Source organism: Crinia signifera, chromosome 6 (genome assembly GCF_055691185.1).
Source record: "Crinia signifera chromosome 6, ASM5569118v1, whole genome shotgun sequence".
NCBI lineage: Eukaryota > Metazoa > Chordata > Amphibia > Anura > Myobatrachidae > Crinia > Crinia signifera.
The window spans coordinates 33,119,157-33,138,722 of record NC_139222.1 but is presented as its reverse complement, the minus strand read 5'-3'; the positions used below and the strand labels follow the sequence as shown (position 1 = coordinate 33,138,722).

Genomic DNA, 19,566 nt, shown 5'->3' with positions numbered 1-19,566 from the left:
AGCTTGTATCTCACCTGGTTTTAAGTAGCCTTAGAACCTGTGTCATCCGTGGGTGACCCAGTTTAAATGGATAATATGGTAAACCTTAATATGTGTTTTTGACTGACGCATACCTTTGTTTAAAAAGGGCAACATGACCAAACCTCCCAACTTTCGCAGTACCTGCTGTGGTGGAAGGCGCAAATGTATATGAAAAGGGGGTGGGGCCAAAGATGGAGAGGTGGAGGAATGGGGTCTCGCTGCAGGGCCCCCTGTAACATCATTTTGGGGGTGTTTCCAGAACTCTCCAAGCAACTGGGTATGGTAAGGTTAAGTGTATTTGGCTCACCTGACATGCTGAGTGGGAAGTTTCCCATCCTGCTCTGATATACTATTCAAGAATAAACATAACTTCTATACCCCTGTATCTGTTTCATAGTAAAAAAGAAATGAAGTGAAACTATTGTCTGTGCTGAATAACACTTACAAACAAAGATTCGCAGTAATAATATCTGCAGTCCAAAAAATAATAATAATCGAATGAGAAATCGATAATGGTAAGTATGAGCCCCAAAACACTGACAACTGTTGTTATGATGTTCAAGGCAAGGGATCCTTTGACCTGTAAAATAAAAAAATTGCATAATAATTAAAAATCTAATACTCATCAATAACATTGCTCGTCTCCTTTTTGATGTGTCTACAATAATGGTCTATGACAGGGGTTCTCAACTTAATTTTCCCAGCATGCCATGTTTTAAGGATAACTGTCTTGTAGAAGTTGGCGGGATAATTACTGACCCAGCAGAATAGAACAACGCACCTGTGGATGATTAAAGACATCCATATAAAACGGACCTGTTGGTGGTTGGCTGACGTCTATTTAGTTGAACCACCTGGGCACAAGCATGAGTGTGCTTAAAACATGGACTGTAATGGTTTAGAAACCTCTGATTACAGTATGTCCAAGTCTTGGCCAGCACTGGCCTTACTGGGCGTTAAGCTGCCCATTTAAAGACACAGGTTATTTTCGCCTGTATACCAGAAATGTATCACATATGAAAAGGGGCGTGGCCTCCCAAAAAGGGGGCAATGTTTAGCATCATTGCCGCCATCATGAGACCACGCCTCCATTTCACTGCTGTGGGCGCATGGCCAGAACTCCCAACTGCACCCCTCCCCTTTACCATGGGACATAGTCATGAACATAGGGGTGGCCATCGATGATGAGAAAACATCGATGGCTTATGGCCGATGCTGAATACTTTTGCCATTGATGGGGGAGAACCAGACAGTTTCCCACCATCGATGTCAAGCTTAAACAAATAGTTTTGTTTTGCTTTTCCTGGGACACGGAGCATAGCTCCTCCCAGGACACCCATGAAGCCCCGCCCCCATATTCTGATTGGCCCACAGGCAAGAAAATTGATGACTGTCAATATGTAAAAACATTGATGGTCATCCGTTGCATAGTTATGCACCATCGATTGCCAGTTGCACTTTTGCCATCAATGGCAAACATCGATGGCAAAGGCAACGATGTCCATCCCTACATGAACATAGAGCCCTATTTACGGCATTGTCTAGTTGGCGTTCTTCCGAGCCCACATGAACTTGTCATTTAGAGTGTCATTTACACTTTCCAATTAAAGTGGATACATCGGGTACACAGTCCAATTTAAGTAATCTCCAATAATAGATTAACAAGTCATAAAAGTTCAACTTAACGAGGGCAAAAGCAAACCGAGGGCTGGGTGCAACACACAATAAAAAGTATCTGATTGCAGATAATCGCTTGAAAAAATTGCACATTGGGTTCATTTGCGAAACAATCTCCTGCTGTATACTGTACTTGGTTATCCATGAACTCACCAGGCACACGGAAGCTCTAGAGTGACCAGCAACTGACAGAGATCCCGCAATGATGTACTGCAAAATATAATAACCGTGCAACAAGTCAGAAGCCGAGCTACTGTATATTATTCAATAAGGAGCTGCATTGAACTCTATGGGAATCATTTACAGTTGCACATGAACTCTTGTGTGCTGCACTAAATGTGATTTATAATTTATCACATGGGACGAGGGAGACCAATCCTGGGCCAATTTTTAAATCCCGGGATTAAAAAAACAAAACATAAAGGTACTTGTGGAGTATCACGGCTCCCACGACCTGCATCGTATGCAGATCGTATGCTAAAAATCGCATCGCATCGCATGCCATATGTAGTGGCATACGATGGCATGCGATGCGATGTTTTACCGATTTTTGAGCATTTTTGCTCAAAAATCGTATGCCATCGCATGGCATCGTATGCCATATGTAGTGGCATACGATGGCATGCGATGCGATGTTTTACCGATTTTTGAGCATTTTTGCTCAAAAATCGTATGCCATCGCATGGCATCGTATGCCATATGTAGTGGCATACGATGGCATACGATGCAATACAATGTTTTACCGATTTTTGAGCATTTTAGCTCAAAAATCGTATGCGATCGCATCGGATGCCATACGATGGCATCCGATGCGATGCGATCGCACCCGATTTTGCATTGAAATGTGTATTAAACTTGTGAAATGCCCCCAAATGCCATTTTTCATAGTGCACCACCCCCACTATCAACGTCAACCCAAAGCGTGGCGAGCGGCGGCGGTACGCGTCCTACGACCTTTTCATACCCCCACTATCCACGTCGGCGTGGTGTTGAGAATAGAATAGTGTGGCGAGCCACCGAGCCCAAAGCGTGGCGAGCGCAGCGAGCCCTGCGAAGGGATGCGGATACCTTCACAGCTATACGCGTCCCCTCGCGGGCTTCACAGCTATACGCGTCCCCTCGCGGGCTTCACAGGTATCCGCGTCCCCTCGCGGGCTTCACAGGTATCCGCGTCCCCTCGCGGGGCTCGCTGCGCTCGCCACGCTTCGGGCTCGGTGGCTCGCTGCGCTCGCCACACTATTCTATTCTCAACTCCACGCCGACGTGGATAGTGGGGGTATGAAAAGGTCGTAGGACGCGTACCGCCGCCCCTCGCGGGCTCGCTGCGCTCGCCACGCTTCGGGTTGACGTTGATAGTGGGGGTGGTGCACTATGAAAAATGGCATTTGGGGGCATTTCACAAGTTTAATACACATTTCAATGCATTCTGATGCATTTCAATGCAAAATCGGGTGCGATCGCATCGCATCGCAAACTATGGAATTCACCCTTTTAGAACTATCCTTTCTCGTGGCTTCTGGAATTGCCCGCTTTACCCTATTACACCCCCCCCCGCCTACTGTTTTTTTAAATACAATGTAAACATTAGAAGGTACAAAACTCTGCAGTATACAGTATACAGTATTAGAAGATATGTTAGGTACCATGACCAGACATGGAATTTTTTGGGGGGTATTCAATGTTGATTAAGAAATTTCTGAGCATTTACAACAGTCGAAATTCCACGTGAATTGTCGAAACCACGTGTATTTCATTTTTTCCACAAAGCAGATTGCGGAAATGGCCGCATTGAATGGATGGCTAATCTTGGCACGCATTGAATAACCCCCTTTGACTTATAATTTCCATAGAATCCTCAGTAGAGGGTACATACAGTATTCTCTTATACTTAACAAAAATCAAGGAAAGACGCTCTATGCTGGTATTATGACAGTACTTACAAACACAGCGCCCCAGAATGGGATTCCACTAAGTATGTTTAGATAGGATGCAGTGAAATACACGCCAATTCCTAGAGCAATGTGTAAGATTCCCAGCACAATCAGGGTGATCTAAGGATGAAACAAAGATGATTGTAAGAATAAAGGTGTCTTCACTTATCTCTTTAATTATTCATATTGAAGCCTTATTAAGCCCCACTATGGGGGAAGGACCAGATTAAGGGAGGGGCACAGGGGGTCAGTGCCCCTCTGCCCCCCTCTATCTAGAGGCCCCCTGTGTTTGGCATGTATTTAAAAAAAAAAATTTGGGCTTGTGCCGAGCTCTGCTTGGTGGAGCTCATCATATGCTTCTCAGGCCCATGGAGGACAGCAGCAGCAGCGGCCTTATCATGGGAGGGTTTTTAATTATAGGCAGCGCTGAGCCTTTCAGGGCTCCTACAGAGTAAGGTACAGAGGCTTTTAATGTTTTAATCCCCCTCGCCCACCTGCAGTTACCCATTGACCAAGTTTATACTGGTTTTACTCCGTGTTTTGACAGTGTAATATTCTCCTGTGCAGTTTGTGGCCAGTAATGATAAGTGGGAGGGGGCCCTACTGACTAAAGCCCCCCGAAGGCTTAATCCGCCCCTGTATGGGGGTCATTCAGACCTGCTTGCTAGGCTGTGTTTATTTGTTACCTAACAAGCAGATAAACGCCACCCCACCAAACCCACTCCCACCCCGCCGCTCAAATCCCCAAACTTCCATGGAAGCAGATGTGCACAGAAGAGATATTTCCTGTCTTCACAGATAAAAGTATGCCTGGACTTACTTTTATGCTGGCCGTTCTTCTGCGATTTGGCCCCGCCCTGAAAAATTGGGAGGGAATAAAAGATCACGTAATCTTACCCCCAGAGCCTTTGGTTTACCCTTGAGAAATTCCTGATGGAACGCGGGTGACTGTGCAATCTGTGGCGCAGCAATCCCATTCCACTGCTGAGGGACAGTAGGGTAAGCAAACTGCTGTCCAGGAGGAACATTCCACATCTGAGCACCAGGAGGGGCATTATACACGGGGGCATCTGGAGGGCGAGTCCATTGTTGATCCGTATGGGGGTAATTCATCTGGGAAGCAGCAGGAGGGGCATGTGCTATGTTGGTGTCTCTGTTGTCTTCATTCATGTTGGGGGCTTACTGGCAACAAGAGAACAAGTACTTTAGGTCTAAAAGCCGAGAGGAAACAAGACTAAAAAAAATGAAACAGAAACATTCAGTATTAAGCCGGCCCAAGTTACAAACCTGAAGCAACTTGACTGGCTAAGCACTGGGACTATGTAATGAGGCTCCATGCTCAATTGAAGCATTGGGGACAAGGAGTAATTGTTGGAATATGTGTGTTCAGGTGGTCAGGGGAGAAGAGAGCAACTCTGGTCCCCTGTAAAGAGGGGTGTGGCCTGCAAAGTGGGCGTGGCTATGCCAGTTAATATTAAACAGAAGATGCCCTGAGGTTACTTACCCTGGGTTTGCTTATACTTAGAGCGGTTTATTTACTAAGATGGGAGTTCTATTGAAGATAGGATGTTGCTGTGGGCAACCAATCAGATTGTATCTATTATCTTCTTTAAGGTGCAGTGAGCCAGACTCATAGTAATGCATACACAGACTCTGCATGAAGCAGAGCTTGAGTGGAGAATACAGGTCACCAGTCAGTGGCTGTGGGGTAGATGTATGAAGCAGTGATAAGCACCAAGCACATGTTCAAATTGTTAGACCAAAATACCGTCCACAATGTGGAAACAACACAACCCAACCACAAATGGTCCCCAACCAAGATGTCTACCGATGTCCTCACATGCACAGTGCCATCTTGATAAGGGAGAAGTGAGCCAGTGGAGAAGTGGCCCATGGCAACCAATCATCACTGAGGTAACATCTATAATTTGCATATTATAAAATTATACAGAGCAGCTGATTGGTTGCCATGGGCCACTTCTCTTCTGGTTCACTTCTCCCTTATCAAGATGGCACTGCATGCGCCGACATTGGTAGACATCTTGGTTGGGGACTTGAGGCCATTTATGGTTGGGTTTTGTTTTTCACATTATGGAGGGTATTTTGGTCTAACAATTTGGACATGTGCTTGGTGCACAGTATGGAGGGGGATTCCTGTTTTAGCAGAGTTGCCTCAATGTGTTTTGATACTAACTTTTGCCTTCAAGAAATGTATATATATATATTCATTCCTTAGGTCAGGTATTGATTTGGGGCATTTGCAGGCCTCACAGGGATAGTAGGAGAGTGATCTGGGTCTCCTAATAGATGAGGACTGGTGTTGCTCTGGGCTCTCCTAGACACCACAGTGTATATCTCATTCCATCACATTCAGTTTTATATCCTTCATAGAGTTTGGTTAAATTTGCTAAGAGTTCTTTTGAAGATGGAATGTTATCCAATCAGAATCTACTTATTTATTTAGCACCTACTAGAAGATAATAGATATAATCTTATTTGTTGCTATGGACAACATCCCATCTTCAATAGAACTCCCATCTTAGTAATTTTACCCCTATGTGTTTGAAATACGACAGCTGGCAGCTGATTGGCTGGAGCACCATTACACTTTGGGGCAGATGTATTAAGCCTTAAACCACTTAAGTGGTATGCCCGGAGATTTTCCGGGCTCAGCTGCGTTGCCGCTGCGGTCTGTCCCAGAAAATTTCCGGGCATACCACTATGTAGGTGCGCGTCAGTGGTGTCTCCATCGGAGCAACACTGGCGCACTACCTTAGGGGTCCTCCCCTTAGTCACCCCCCCCCCACCCCTCTTGTTGGCCCCCCCAGGTCCCTCTGCTCCGGCGTACACGGCGATCGTACGCCGGAGCTTCCCCGCTGCCAATTATCTGACCTGTAGTGACGTCGGCGGCAGGCTCGGGGATGTTCGGGGCGGCTCGGGGGGACTCGGGACAGTTCAGTAACCCGAGTCCTCCCGAGCCGCGAACATCCCCCAGCCTGCCGCCAACGTCACTGCAGAATGTGACAGGCGGCTGAGGAGAGGGGTGAGAGCGGCAGCAGAGAAGCTCCCGCGTACTAACACTGGAGCGGAGGGGAGGGGGGGTTGCGCCTTCCAGCTTTCTGTGGTGGGTTTTGCTGGGGCAGGATAAACCTGCCCTGGTAGGTTTGTCCTGCCCCAGCAAAACCCACCACTCAAGGGGTTAACAAGAGATAAAGGCAAGGGTGATAGGGCGAGATGTACTAAGCTTGAAAAGTGATAAAATGGAGAGTGATAAACAACCAACCAATCAGCTCCTACCTGTCATTTTTCAAACACAGCCTGTGACATGGCAGGTAGGAGCTGATTGGTTGGTGGTTTATCACTCTCCATTGTATCATTTTTCAAGCTTAGTGCATCTGGTCCATCAAGAGAGATAAACATCAATCACATCACATCCTAACTGCCATGTTACAGGCTGTTTTTGAAAAAAGTCAGTTAGCAGGTGATTGGCTGGACGTTTATCTCTCCACATCACCCTTGCATTTATCTCTTGTTAAGGCTTAATACATCTGCCCCAATGAGTTTTATCACTTGTGCACCTAGAAATGAACTAAAAATGTAAATGTCAAAGCAAGCTGAAATAAATCTAAATCTAAATACAGTAGGTCTGAGTCAGTGCCATGTTTTATGTCCAGTTTCAGCCTTATTTTTTCATTCTTATGCAGCCCACACACGCACCGATTCCAGCGTGCGTTGTGGGCTTATCTAGCACACACAGCATCGCATCGTATGCCTTGTGCATACGATGTGCATGCGATGCTGTGCTAGAAAAAGCTAGTACAAAAAGTATGTGCAGCACATACTTTTTGTACTGTACGATGAGGTGCCGCGGGAGCGCGCACCCCATCGTACAGCATCGCACCGCCGGCATCGGCACGTGTGTGGGCTGCATTATTCCTCATAGACAATTAGAAAAATAATATACATTGTGACAATTGTATATACAGTACATTTTGAGTCATTCACAATGGTTCTTGCCCCCAAAGGAACTTACAATCTATTTCCCCTACCACTTGTACACACTCTGTGTCACACAGAAGCTCATATATTATACGTGAATGTTATTTTTTTTTTTTTTTTTTTTTTGTTTTAGCAGAAACCAATTAACCATCAGTTTGTTTTTGGATTGTGGGAGCAAAACAGAGCACACCAGGGAAACCCCAGGGAACACGGGAGAACATACAATCTCCAAGACCTCAGCAGGGCTGTAGAAACCAGGTCCATAAGATTAGCCCCCAAAAAACTCTTAAATTGGACCATTTTGACCACGTGTGAACCTGTTGGACCTTTTTTGATGCGTGTCCAAGCTCATATTGGCATGTTTACTTTTAACAGATTTTTTTTTTTTTATGCAAAAGCTTCGTACACACGGAGCGATCGGTCACTGAGCGATATATATCGCTCAGAGACCAAATTGGTAAGTGTCCCGTTTTCATCAGCGACCACCGAAAGTCACTGAAGGAAACGAGACACTGCTGGAGGAAGCAGCTGGTCGGAGGAGCACCGCTGCTGGGCTGGTCGTGCGACCATATCCCCCGCAATTCTGGCTAGAAATGCTCCGTGTGTATGGGGCTAAACAGTTTACTGTTTATAGAGCGTGATCTCATGTAGGTATTTCGAAGCAAGTGCCTTATCCCTTTGAGTACCAACGATGCTGTGAGCGATCCTCAAAATATCCGCAAAAAGCGCCAGCGCCGCCCACAGCGACTGTTCTTTTAGTATAAATAGATGCAAATACGGCCGAGTCAATTCGCAGCAATGGACACGTCAGCCTGTGAGATGCTTATGCGCCCACATTCGCCCCTGGCCAGCAGCCACCAGATACTGTAATATGGTGCGCTGGTGGCAAGGGAGAGAACGGCCCCATCTGTATTGCCCCTAGAAAAATTTTCACACCAATTTTGACAAATTCCCTTGGCACTCGAAGGGTTAATGGTTGTATTCATAGCCAGTACATTGTAAAAGAATGGCTCAGTTAATGGGTGTGCTAGTGCGCTGTCATGTTGTAGTGTTTAATGAGTTATTAATCAGTCATAATTATATTGAACCTATGAACTTATGTTACAATAACAACTTATCTGTATTAATAAATAAAAAATAGCCATTATCCTGCCCCAGTGACGTGGAACTCATTACTATACACCATTATTATACACCAAGCATAATGTACTTCTTTAGTACATTGGGCCTAATTCAGACCTGATCGCAGGCTGCGAATTCGCAGGCCGGCCGATGATCAATAGACAGTGCATGCATACGGCCGATAGTACACATGCGCGAGGTCGTCTGCGATAAAATCCTGCTACTGTTTTGATCATTGGCCATACGCAAGTTGATTGACAGGAAGCCGGTGTTTGGGGGTGGTAACTGTCCGTTTTTTTGGGAGTGTCAGGGAAAACCCCAGGGGTGCCCAGGGGTTTAGGGGAAATCGTGAGACCTCAGCTGTGGCCCCATTCCGACTGCTTCTATCGCAGCCAGCGAGTATGTCCTGGGCTACGCACAGACTGCGCACACTGGGAAAAATCTAAAGTTAGCGGTTGATTGGCTGATACGGTGGGCCTGATTCAGGTAAGTTTCGTCAACGGCGTATTTGCACCGGGGACCAATGTTTTTGCTCTGCACATGCGCGTATACTAATATACGCATACGCAGGACCGCTGTGCGCGCGCCTTGGCGACTTGCGCAGTCACTGAGGCGTTCGCCGGGTTATGGTATAAAACATCTACAGTGTCTACAATAGACCTCTACAATCATATGGTCGACCACTAATGGTCGACAGTCACAAGGTCAACGGGGTCAAAAGTTCAACAGGATCTAAAGGTGGACATTGAAAATGTCAACAGCGTCCAAAGGTCAACAGTCAAAAGGTTGACAGGGTCAAAAGGTCGACAGGTAAAAGGTCGACATGGTCAAAAGGTCAACATCCAAAAGGTCGACATGAGTTTTTAATGTTTTTAGGGTGTCTATGTCGACATAGGTCGACATGGACACTGTCTAAGTGTACCGCGTCCCCTCGCTGCACTCACCATGCTATTTTATTCTCCCTCCATGCCCTAGTGGATGGTAGTCAAGTCAACCTTTTTCATGTCGGCCTTTTGACCATGTCAACCTTTTTCACCTTGTCAACCTATTGTCTGTCGACCTTTAAACCCCACCAGCATTTTTTTATTTATTAGTACACTGCTACTACATACCTCCCAACAGTCCCGAAAACAGCGGGAATGTCCCGGTTTTTGGGGTCATTCCCGCATCCCTCCCGCGGCCGGCAGTGTCCCGCGGCAAGGGGGGCTGTTGGGAGTACCCCCTGTCGGCTGCTGAGCAGCGGGGAGGGAATAAATGCTGTGCGCATGGCTAGAGGCTCACAGAAATTAGGCCACGCCCCCGAATTTTTCCGGCGCGCCTGGGGCGCGCAGTCCCCTGTCCCTCCTCCGGCTCCCAAGAAGTTGGGAGGAATGCTACTAAAGTAGTAGGGGGAAATTTACTAAGAAGAGAGAGTTCTATTTCGGTTCTAAAAGGTGCTAATAGCGCTATGAAAGCTGCTGGCCCTGCCCCCTGTCCCGCCGCCTCTGGGAATAGATGCTGTACAGAGCCCGGGGCACACTGGGAGGAAGCAAAAAGTAGCTCATAGGCTTCAATAAGGCAATGCCATTTATAAATATGTTATATGTAAATGCCGGTCGGGTACAAACTCTTGATAGTTTTACTTTCTGGGGTTTTGTGCACATGGGGAATGCGGTCAATCCTCTAAAAATTTAAATGTTCAAAGTTTTGACTGCATTTTGCATTTAGTTCATCCCGCCCAAAATAGTAGTTAGATAAACATTCTAAGACAGGGTTGCCGACCCTCCCGGAATTTCCGGGAGTCTCCCGAAAATCGGGTCCCCTCTCCCGGCCCCCGGAAGGGTGGGCAACCCTCCCGGATTCAGGGGGCACCCCCGCTGTCCCCTGGATCGCGGCATTAAAATGCCGAAATCCTCGGGTCTCAGAGGAGGGGGCGGAGCTAAAATGACACAATCGCGTCATTTTAGCCACGCCCCCTCCACGGAGAGCCGTAAATTTACTGGTTTAGCATCATAGGGGTGGGGCTTAGTGATGTCACGCTTAAGCCCCGCCCCCTGAGTGGGTGCTGAAACTCTCCTCTCCGGGCTTCTCCCGGAGAGGAGAATAACAAAGTCGGCAACCCTGTTCTAAGACCATGCAAAGGGAACTTATCCATTTATATTGTTTATGTGCACCAGACGCCAAACATATTTAATTACATATGCCGGTGCGGCCGGGAGCCAGGCGAGTGCGGCCAGGTGCAATCCGGGAGCCAGGCAGGTGGGAGACATAGGCTCGGTGCAGCTGTGCGGCCTACGCAGGGTGACCTGTGACCTCGTCATGCTGCGCAGAGCTGCACAGCCGGGGACGGGAGAAGCCAGGCAGCGTCTGAGCGAGTGCTCAGATGCTGCCCGGCATTAGACTGCTGAAAGTGTACCGAAAATGCAATCCCAGGATTGAAATCCTGTAAATTTGGGGGCAAAATGCCGGGATCCTGCCAATCCCAATCCCAGAATAGGCCACCATACAGCCCACCTGAATCTATATCTCTCTCTCTGCACATGTTACATCTGCCCCCTTGCAGTACAGTATGGTTTTGCCCAGTTGATTGCTTTTTTACATGGCTTAGAAATATAATCCTATATACTATAGTTACCCAGGGGTATGGGTCATGGGGTCCACAGTAAAAAGGTTGACAGTAAAAGGTCGACCAAAATTGGTTGTCAGGCCATAGACTGACACATGTAAAAGATGTCTAGGTCTAAAGGTTGGCACAAGAAATTGGTCAACATAGAAAAGGTGGGCATGAGTTTTTCACTTTATTTGGGATGTCTATGTTGACATACGTCGACCTCAACACCATGTACCACGGCCCCTTGCTTCGGGCACGCTACCATAATCTAACTCTATGTCCACTTGGATAGTAAAGTATCAAAATCCACCTGATTTGGAGAAAAAATGTGAAAAACTCATTTTGACCTTTTCCGTGTCCACCTTCGGAAATGGGACGGAATACGTACCCTTAAGAACAGGTCTGAATCGACCACAGGATGTAATATGTAACATAATGGTTTGTATTGATGTATGTTTGTTTGGTTCCTTTTATAAAAAGTTTTTTAAATCTTAAAGGTCCGACAGCGTTTTTTTGCCAATTTGAATGATTTGCCCCCCGGGGTGGACGGCTTTCCAATGCAGGATGCTGTGACTCCCTCGCGGCCGGGGCAGCAATTGTGGTGGTATGTATTTAATGTGGAGAATTCATGCATGACATGGGTCGTGAGTCCGGAAGAGAACTTCAGTGTTGGTAGTACCGGTGGCACCCAGCGGTTCAGTGATAATATTTAAGCGGGGGTGTTTGACCCATTATAGGCCACACGGTACTAAGAACACAGGAAGTGACTGCGGCCAATCTAGGTCAGCGGAAACCTGTATAATCTGATTTATTGATGTTTCGTCACTGTTAGCCAGCGGCTCGCCGTGTTATCTGTAGAAGGTAGTATTGTGTCGATGGTATCGTATTCTCTTATCCCTACGTGCCGACATTAGGTTGCACAATTATTTGTTGTGTCATTATTGTGCCTTATTCTTTCACCTACCGCCCAGCCGAGGGGGTCAGTGGTCTGAATCCGAAACTAACCTGCAATAAATCTGAGTTGTTCTACCAACACGTGTCCCTTTCATTGAAGCGTCTATCTCCTGTCCACCGGAAACTGGGGGCACGCCGAACCTGAATCGCCTTCGAAGACACGAGGTAAGGGGAGGTCTCTCCCGTCCTACGCCGGCCACCACATCTCTTTTGGCGTCACAACGAACAGGATCCGGGTTCATCAGGAGAGTGACAGCTTGGTGAAAGATGGAACAGCAACAAGGTGGAGGGGCGGCACAGCCGCCAAACCCACAGAATCAAGAACAGAACGTTCAAGACGCAGAAGATGCGACACCGGCCGCGGCCATCACCCTACCGTACTATTTCGGAGCCCCGTGGCTCCTGACCTATAGCGGAGACGATGACCAGCTACAGAAAACCTCATTTGCGGACTTCAGGAACAACATAGAATCCACGTTCCGGATGTATAAGCCTAGCGAACGGCAGAAGGTGGAAATGCTGATGGGGCAGCTGACTGGATCGGCGCGCAGAGAAGTGGCCTCATGGTCAACAGAAGATAGAAAAAGTGCGACAGACATGCTAAAGAAAATCTTCATGACATTTGAAACGAAGACCATCCCTGAGCTGAAGATGAAATTGTATGCTCGCAAGCAACAGCCAAGTGAGTCCCTACGGGACTACGCCCTGAGCCTACAGGAGACGTTAAAGGCTATCCAAGCAGTGGACCCGGAGGAGGTGCGAAACGCTGACGAGGCCTTAACGGTTCAATTTGTCGAAGGGGTGGCCCAAGAAAATGTCAAGGTCCAGTTACGGCTGCTGAGGTCGCAGATACCTGGCAAGACCTTCCGGGACTTCAAGACGGCTGCCCTCGCTATCATTGGTAACCCTAAAAATAGGGAAGAGGAGTATCCAGAACTTATCAGCTTCAAAGAAGGAGCGAACTCAACCGGAGCCACAGCCAGTTCCACTGACAGGGCAAAACGGACCCAAGGCTTGGCGGTGCAAGGTGGCCAGCAGCCCGACAGAGGCGCGATGCAGACGCTCCAGAAACAAATGGAGGAACTGGCCGTTGGGATGGCGGAGATGCAGAGAGAAATGCGTCGGTTGGCAAGTACACCAGCACCGAGCTATGTAGAACCAAGATGGAGAACCGAAAGACAAAGGCCAGCCCGAAGTAGGTGGGAACCGCCCCGAGAGTATGGACGGCCGCCTCCCGAGTGGTTGGATGGGCAGAGACGTCCAACGTACTACCGAAGCCAGGAGGTCGGAAGCACAGAGAGAGACGGCAACCAGAACGAAGATTTAAACCCCAACACCCCGAGGTCGAGGGCCGAACCCCGGGGAGGACGGGAAGTTTAGGTCCAGCCCCAGAAGATAGGCAGGCTTGCTACGGCAGACAATGCTACATAGGTGCAAGCGAATTACCTGCCACATCGGATCGTTACCCTCCAGCCCGCGTAAAGAACCAGGGAAGGGTGGTCTGGTTCCATGTACAACGGGGGTACGGTTTTATCAATTGTGCTGATACAGAAAGGGATGTCTTCGTCCACTTCACAGCTATCCCAAAGAAGAATGCGAGAGATCTTTACAGAACCCTCGAAGCCGGGGAGCCGGTGGAGTTCGACGTCATCAGAGGAAGAAAGGGCCTCCGGGCAGTCGACGTCACTGGCCCTGGTGGCGTTCCAGTCAGAGGCACCCGATATGCCGCGAGAAGAGAGCGCCGTTGGAATTACCCAAGCCGTAGAAGTCATCCACGGTACTACCCCCCGAAAGATCCGCCCCAACGGAGTGGTGTGTACCCCGAAGGGACAGAAGATGGGGGAGGAAGAAGTAACGGGAAAGCGTACGGATGTGGCCAACAGAGTTCACGGGTTCGAGTACAGAGCGAACCAACGAGGAGAAAGCGGTCACATACCGAAGTGAACTCAAAACGGGGGCTGAACTCGAGCGCAGTTGAATCCATGTTAATAGTGGCGGGTGGCCAGACCTCGGAGTTCGACGGCGCCCCTCCAGCATCGGCCCATAGAAGTCAGCATAGGCTCCGCCTAAGACAGGATCGGAAGCTAAAAGAAGCACCAAAGGATGGTGGGGATGAAGAGCCGAAGAGTGAAGCGGTCCTCTCGCCTCCGCTGCCCACTGACCCTCTCGAGCTATTAATGACGGTGGGCTGGTCCATTATGCCACGGCAAACCCAGCCTAGGCCGCCAGTTGAGTTACGCACGGCCGAGGAGGTGGCCCCCGAGCCTATGCTAAGGCGCTCCGAAAGGAGTACTCGGGGTACACTTCCCCGGCGGTACCAGGATTAGATACCTTCCCATAACCTGTTGTGTATGTACTGTGAAATGTAAAGCACTGTCATTGTTACCAATATAAATGTCATGTGATCGTCAAGAACAATTATTCGTTGTGTTATGATGCGCGGGGACACGCATCCATTAAACCGGGGGTGAATGTGGTGCCCCAGAACTGTCCAAACCCCACATCCCCCTTCTCTGGACGTGAGGGGGTTAATGTCAGCAGCATCCCTGGCGCAGCATGCACGGGGTTAATTTCTCCCCGGGGTTTCGCGCCGTGGAAATGACTGACAGGCCTAGGAGAGGCCCGATTGGAGGTACGAGTGTGGGGGAGGACCCGGTCAGCAGCAGAGAGAAGGAGTGAGCGGAGGGAGAACGGAGCGCCGGAGAACTCTGATAGAGCCGGCCGCCGGCGTGTGACGTCAGGAAGAGGAGTCCCGACGCCCGGAGAGGAGGAGAAGCCCCGGTACCTGCCGAGCGAAGTCCCGGCGCCAGAAAAGCGCCAGCGCTCCAGGGAGACCAGCAAGGCGGACGGCGACGCACTGAGTGGGGCAACGCTGCGGCTGTGGCACCCCCACTAGTGAGCCCCGCCAAGAGAGAAGCCACCCATCGGGAAGAGCCAAGAGGGGACCTGACGCATGGAGCCGGAGGTCGTGACGGGCGGGAGCCTGCGCCAGTGACCAGCCTCCAGGTACCGACTGTCACCCCCCATACTTACAGGTAGCCATTACCCAGCCCCTGGTGCCCGCGTGACTAGCTCCCCACAGCAAGGCTTATTCGGAGTACCTCCACTGACCAAAGCCACTACCCAGCATTCCCTCAGACCCTAAACCCGCGGGTCACACAGTTCAGTGTCCAAGGGACCCGGTCTCACCTCAGCGCCGGGCAAAAGGGACATCCCTTTCATTCGGAGGAACTGGCAAGTTGCATAGGACAGCTTTCTTGGAGTTGCATCCTGCCCCACAGTCCGTATCCTGTACAAAGTACAGGTGTTACAGAGACTTCCACATGTGCGAGGAGACAGTGCCACCTTGTGGCCGGATTTAGTAATTCTGCAGTCCTGCTCAAAAGGAATCATAGAGACCCTAAGTATTACAGAGTAAACCCCAGGATTGACATTCCTATTCGCCCTGTGCACGGGTCGGCCGAGACTGAATGATATATAAATGGTGACGTCACCTCGGGTAGTTGATAAAAGGGGGATCCTGGTGCACCAGTTAATCAAAATTATTCATTACTGTGTTGGTTATATGTGGTGGTATGTATTTAATGTGGAGAATTCATGCATGACATGGGTCGTGAGTCCGGAAGAGAACTTCAGTGTTGGTAGTACCGGTGGCACCCAGCGGTTCAGTGATAATATTTAAGCGGGGGTGTTTGACCCATTATAGGCCACACGGTACTAAGAACACAGGAAGTGACTGCGGCCAATCTAGGTCAGCGGAAACCTGTATAATCTGATTTATTGATGTTTCGTCACTGTTAGCCAGCGGCTCGCCGTGTTATCTGTAGAAGGTAGTATTGTGTCGATGGTATCGTATTCTCTTATCCCTACGTGCCGACATTAGGTTGCACAATTATTTGTTGTGTCATTATTGTGCCTTATTCTTTCACCTACCGCCCAGCCGAGGGGGTCAGTGGTCTGAATCCGAAACTAACCTGCAATAAATCTGAGTTGTTCTACCAACACGTGTCCCTTTCATTGAAGCGTCTATCTCCTGTCCACCGGAAACTGGGGGCACGCCGAACCTGAATCGCCTTCGAAGACACGAGGTAAGGGGAGGTCTCTCCCGTCGTACGCCGGCCACCACACAATGATGCAGGAGTGCGCATCAGTGCTCACCGCTCATCACTGCCCTGCACACGCTGAGCGACTTTCCTGCTGAAAGCAGCTCAAACGATTTATTTGAGCGGCCTTAAGTGTCTGACGTCTGACGTTGTACACCAGTTCATTCTTACTGACATAGCTGATTTTTATTTCTCTTTTTTATTGTCTACATCATAAACTTTATCTATTGGAATTACGATTACTGTTTATATCATTAGAGTTGGTACAGTAACGGTCTCTCCTTTCTTTTAAAGAGATGGTATCTCCTGTGTCAGTGATACTTTCCATTCAATAGGAAATCTGTGCTAAAATAAATGAGCTTGTGTTAATGTCGACCTTGGGTATGTCGAGCATCTCAAGGGTTCAACCTTAGTGACTGTCGACCTAGACATTGTCTACCCAAAGACCGCACACCGAAATCTTTTGCCTACATTTGCTGCATTTGCCAAGCGATAGCATCTGGGTTTAGAAGTAGGACCCAGTATTAAGATAAACAGCCCCCAAGGACTTATTAATATACTAGTTAAAAGCCCGTCAAAATGACGGCTTCTGCTATTTACTTTCCGCTTTGCGCTGTGACAGTTTTACTTTCACTTTGAGCTGTGAAAGCTTTTAGCCCACAAACTCTCCACCCCACCCCCAGTCCCTATCTGCTCCTACCTCCAATCTCTGTTATTCACAGCTCCCGCTCTCCACATATCCGGCAAGTTTGAAACAGATCAGTGTCCCTGCAAAAATTGCTTTCACTTTCTGTTATGACATATTTTTAGCACACAAAGGAGTCACTGGCAGTACTTCACCTCATAGAGGCGAGAATATATATATCAGTAGTGATGGTGTAATGGTTAGCATTACTGCCTCACAGCACTGAGGTCATGGGTTCTATTCCCACCATGGCCCTAACTGTGCGGAGTTTGTATATTCTCCCCGTACTTGTGTGGGTTTCCTCTGGGTACTCCGGTTTCCTCCCACAATCCAAAAGTATACTGGTAGGCTCAGGGCCGTCTTTTCGTATGGGCTTAATGGGCACTTGCCCAGGGGGCCCAAGTGTATAAGGGCCCTATGCTGATAGCTGAGGATCCCCTTTTTCCAGGGATACCAGAATTTTTAAAATCGGCCCTGTGGAACTGGAGATATCCAACTTCAAAGCAGCAGTCCACATCCGACCTGTTAATTGCACTTCCCAGTCATATTTCTCAGGTTCTCTCTGACTTAGAGTTTTTCTGAGAGTATATTCCAAAAGCTGGGGCTCTCCCCTTTCTGTTGACACTAGAGGTTTGTCTCTATCTTGCCCAGAACCAGAGATATCAGCCTTCCAGCAGCAGGTCCCTGCTCCAGCTCCAAACGTCTGGTGTACAGTTTTATAATTTTGTCAATGGATTGCTCTGGCTCCTGATCTCTGATCCCCAAGTCCCCAGCACCTCCTGAAAGTTGGGACTCTAGGTTTTTATACTATTGAAGGCTAAGAAATCTATTTCCAGATAATGGCGATATCTGCAGTCAAACAAGCTGCCCTTCCACCGGAAAATGACGAATATTAAGCCCACTCCATTATCCAACCCTCCCCTACGTATAAAACACCCCCTACCTCCCTGGAAGTCATTTACAAGGGACCCTTCATTCAGCTCAGTGCCCCCTTACACACGTTAGTGTTCTCCCTCCCACCACTTGTGCAATAAAGGAGTAATTAGCAGAAGTTACTGCTCCAGGTCCTACATGTTGAATGGAAGATAGAGCACCCCCTGCCAACAGTGGGACATCAAAGCTGCTGCTGATAGCACCCCCCACCCCTAGGAGGGGAGAATGGGTAAGGGCCCGGTGCATTGCTTTGCCCAGGGGCCCACACTGCTGTTAAGATGGCCATGGGTAGGCTAATTGGCTCCCAACAAATAAACCCTAGAATTAATGAGTGTGTATACATGTGGTAGGGAATATAGATTGTAAGCTCCACTGGGGCAGGGACTAATATGACATTCTCTGTACAGCGCTGCGGAATATGTGTGCGCTATGTAAGAAACTGTTAATAATAATATAGATAGATACTGTAATTTGTAAGAAACAATGTGTTACCTGTGTTTCCAAATGTGGTAAATGAGAAGTGTCCCCCAGATTCCGCAGCAGCTGCTAGTAATGAATCACAGGCACTGAAATCACACAGAAGAAACACAGCTCACCACACACCATTATAACGCCATATAACCTACTGTGACAGGCAACCTAATAGACCCCTGCACTTGCTGTATGCGGTAACCTGCTCTAATCATCGGCTTCATCCATAGATTCAGTTGATTTAACGGCAAATAACCAAAGTGCGCTGTAATATACCAAAGACCATTGTCCATATATGAATATTACAATCCTATAACATCATATTACAGATATCAGTTACCGGTAGCCGTTTCCTGTCCCCTGTACTGTACAATACGTTGTCTAACAGAGCATGGAGAAGTCACAGTGTACTGTACCTGAGACGGGTTCCCTGATTAATCATATAATCTAAAGTATTCTATGCACTAATAATATCTGGCTCCTCCCCTATTTTATAACGCCTGCAAGTTACATATTAACAAAAGAAACTGTAAAACTTGATGATAGGAAAATGACACAACCATCTGAAGTAGTGACACAGAGGCTACAAGGTCACTGTTTATGTTTATATGCAAATTATGGAGAGCCATGGACCAGTTCTCCCCTTTAGTACACAGACCACCAGAAAATATACAGATGCCCCCACTTATGGTACCTGTCAGGGGATTCCTGCTCACATGTGCTACTGGTCAAATACACACTACCCCCCCCCCCCCCTCCCCTTCAGCCTCCCATTACAAATGTCCCTCCCAAAATAGCTACCACCTCCTCTGGCATCCTTAATAACTGTCTCCTTGTGGTGGAGGACATTTTGGAAGGGACATTTTCAATGAAGAAAGCAGTAATGGGACAGCAGACAAGTATATGCAGGTCCAGGCAGGGGTGTAGAAAAAGGCCCCCAGAGCCTCAGACCCCACAAGCCACCCAGAACCTCCAAACCACCACTGTAGGCAACAAAATCCCACAGATAGACATCAAGGCCATACGTTTGCTAGAAGGTTTGATGGCCTGGTGGACTAGTCCTGTCTCACAAAGAAACTG

The 19,566-nt window shown here is 48.2% G+C and overlaps 1 protein-coding gene across 1 annotated transcript; it reads right to left on the bottom strand.

Moving 5' to 3' along the window:
• Positions 1-439: 439 nt before the first annotated feature.
• Positions 440-18,584, bottom strand: LOC146009577 (membrane-spanning 4-domains subfamily A member 4A-like). The gene is made up of 5 exons (XM_083150022.1): positions 18,508-18,584; positions 4,527-4,811; positions 3,639-3,749; positions 1,852-1,908; positions 440-601 (listed from the first exon to the last, which is right to left on the bottom strand). The coding sequence occupies exons 2-5, from the start codon at positions 4,797-4,799 to the stop codon at positions 440-442; spliced, it is 603 nt and encodes a 200-aa protein (XP_083006148.1). The 5' UTR covers positions 4,800-4,811; positions 18,508-18,584.
• Positions 18,585-19,566: the final 982 nt, after the last annotated feature.

Excerpts from the sequence above, each read along its gene's own strand:
- LOC146009577 (XM_083150022.1), bottom strand. The coding sequence starts at position 4,799 with ATGAATGAAGACAACAGAGACACCAACATAGCACATGCCCCTCCTGCT. Across the intron at positions 3,750-4,526 it reads GTAAACCAAAGGCTCTGGGG|ATCACCCTGATTGTGCTGGG; the intron begins GTAAGATTACGT and ends TTTCATCCTTAG. Across the intron at positions 602-1,851 it reads CTAGAGCTTCCGTGTGCCTG|GTCAAAGGATCCCTTGCCTT; the intron begins GTGAGTTCATGG and ends TTTATTTTACAG.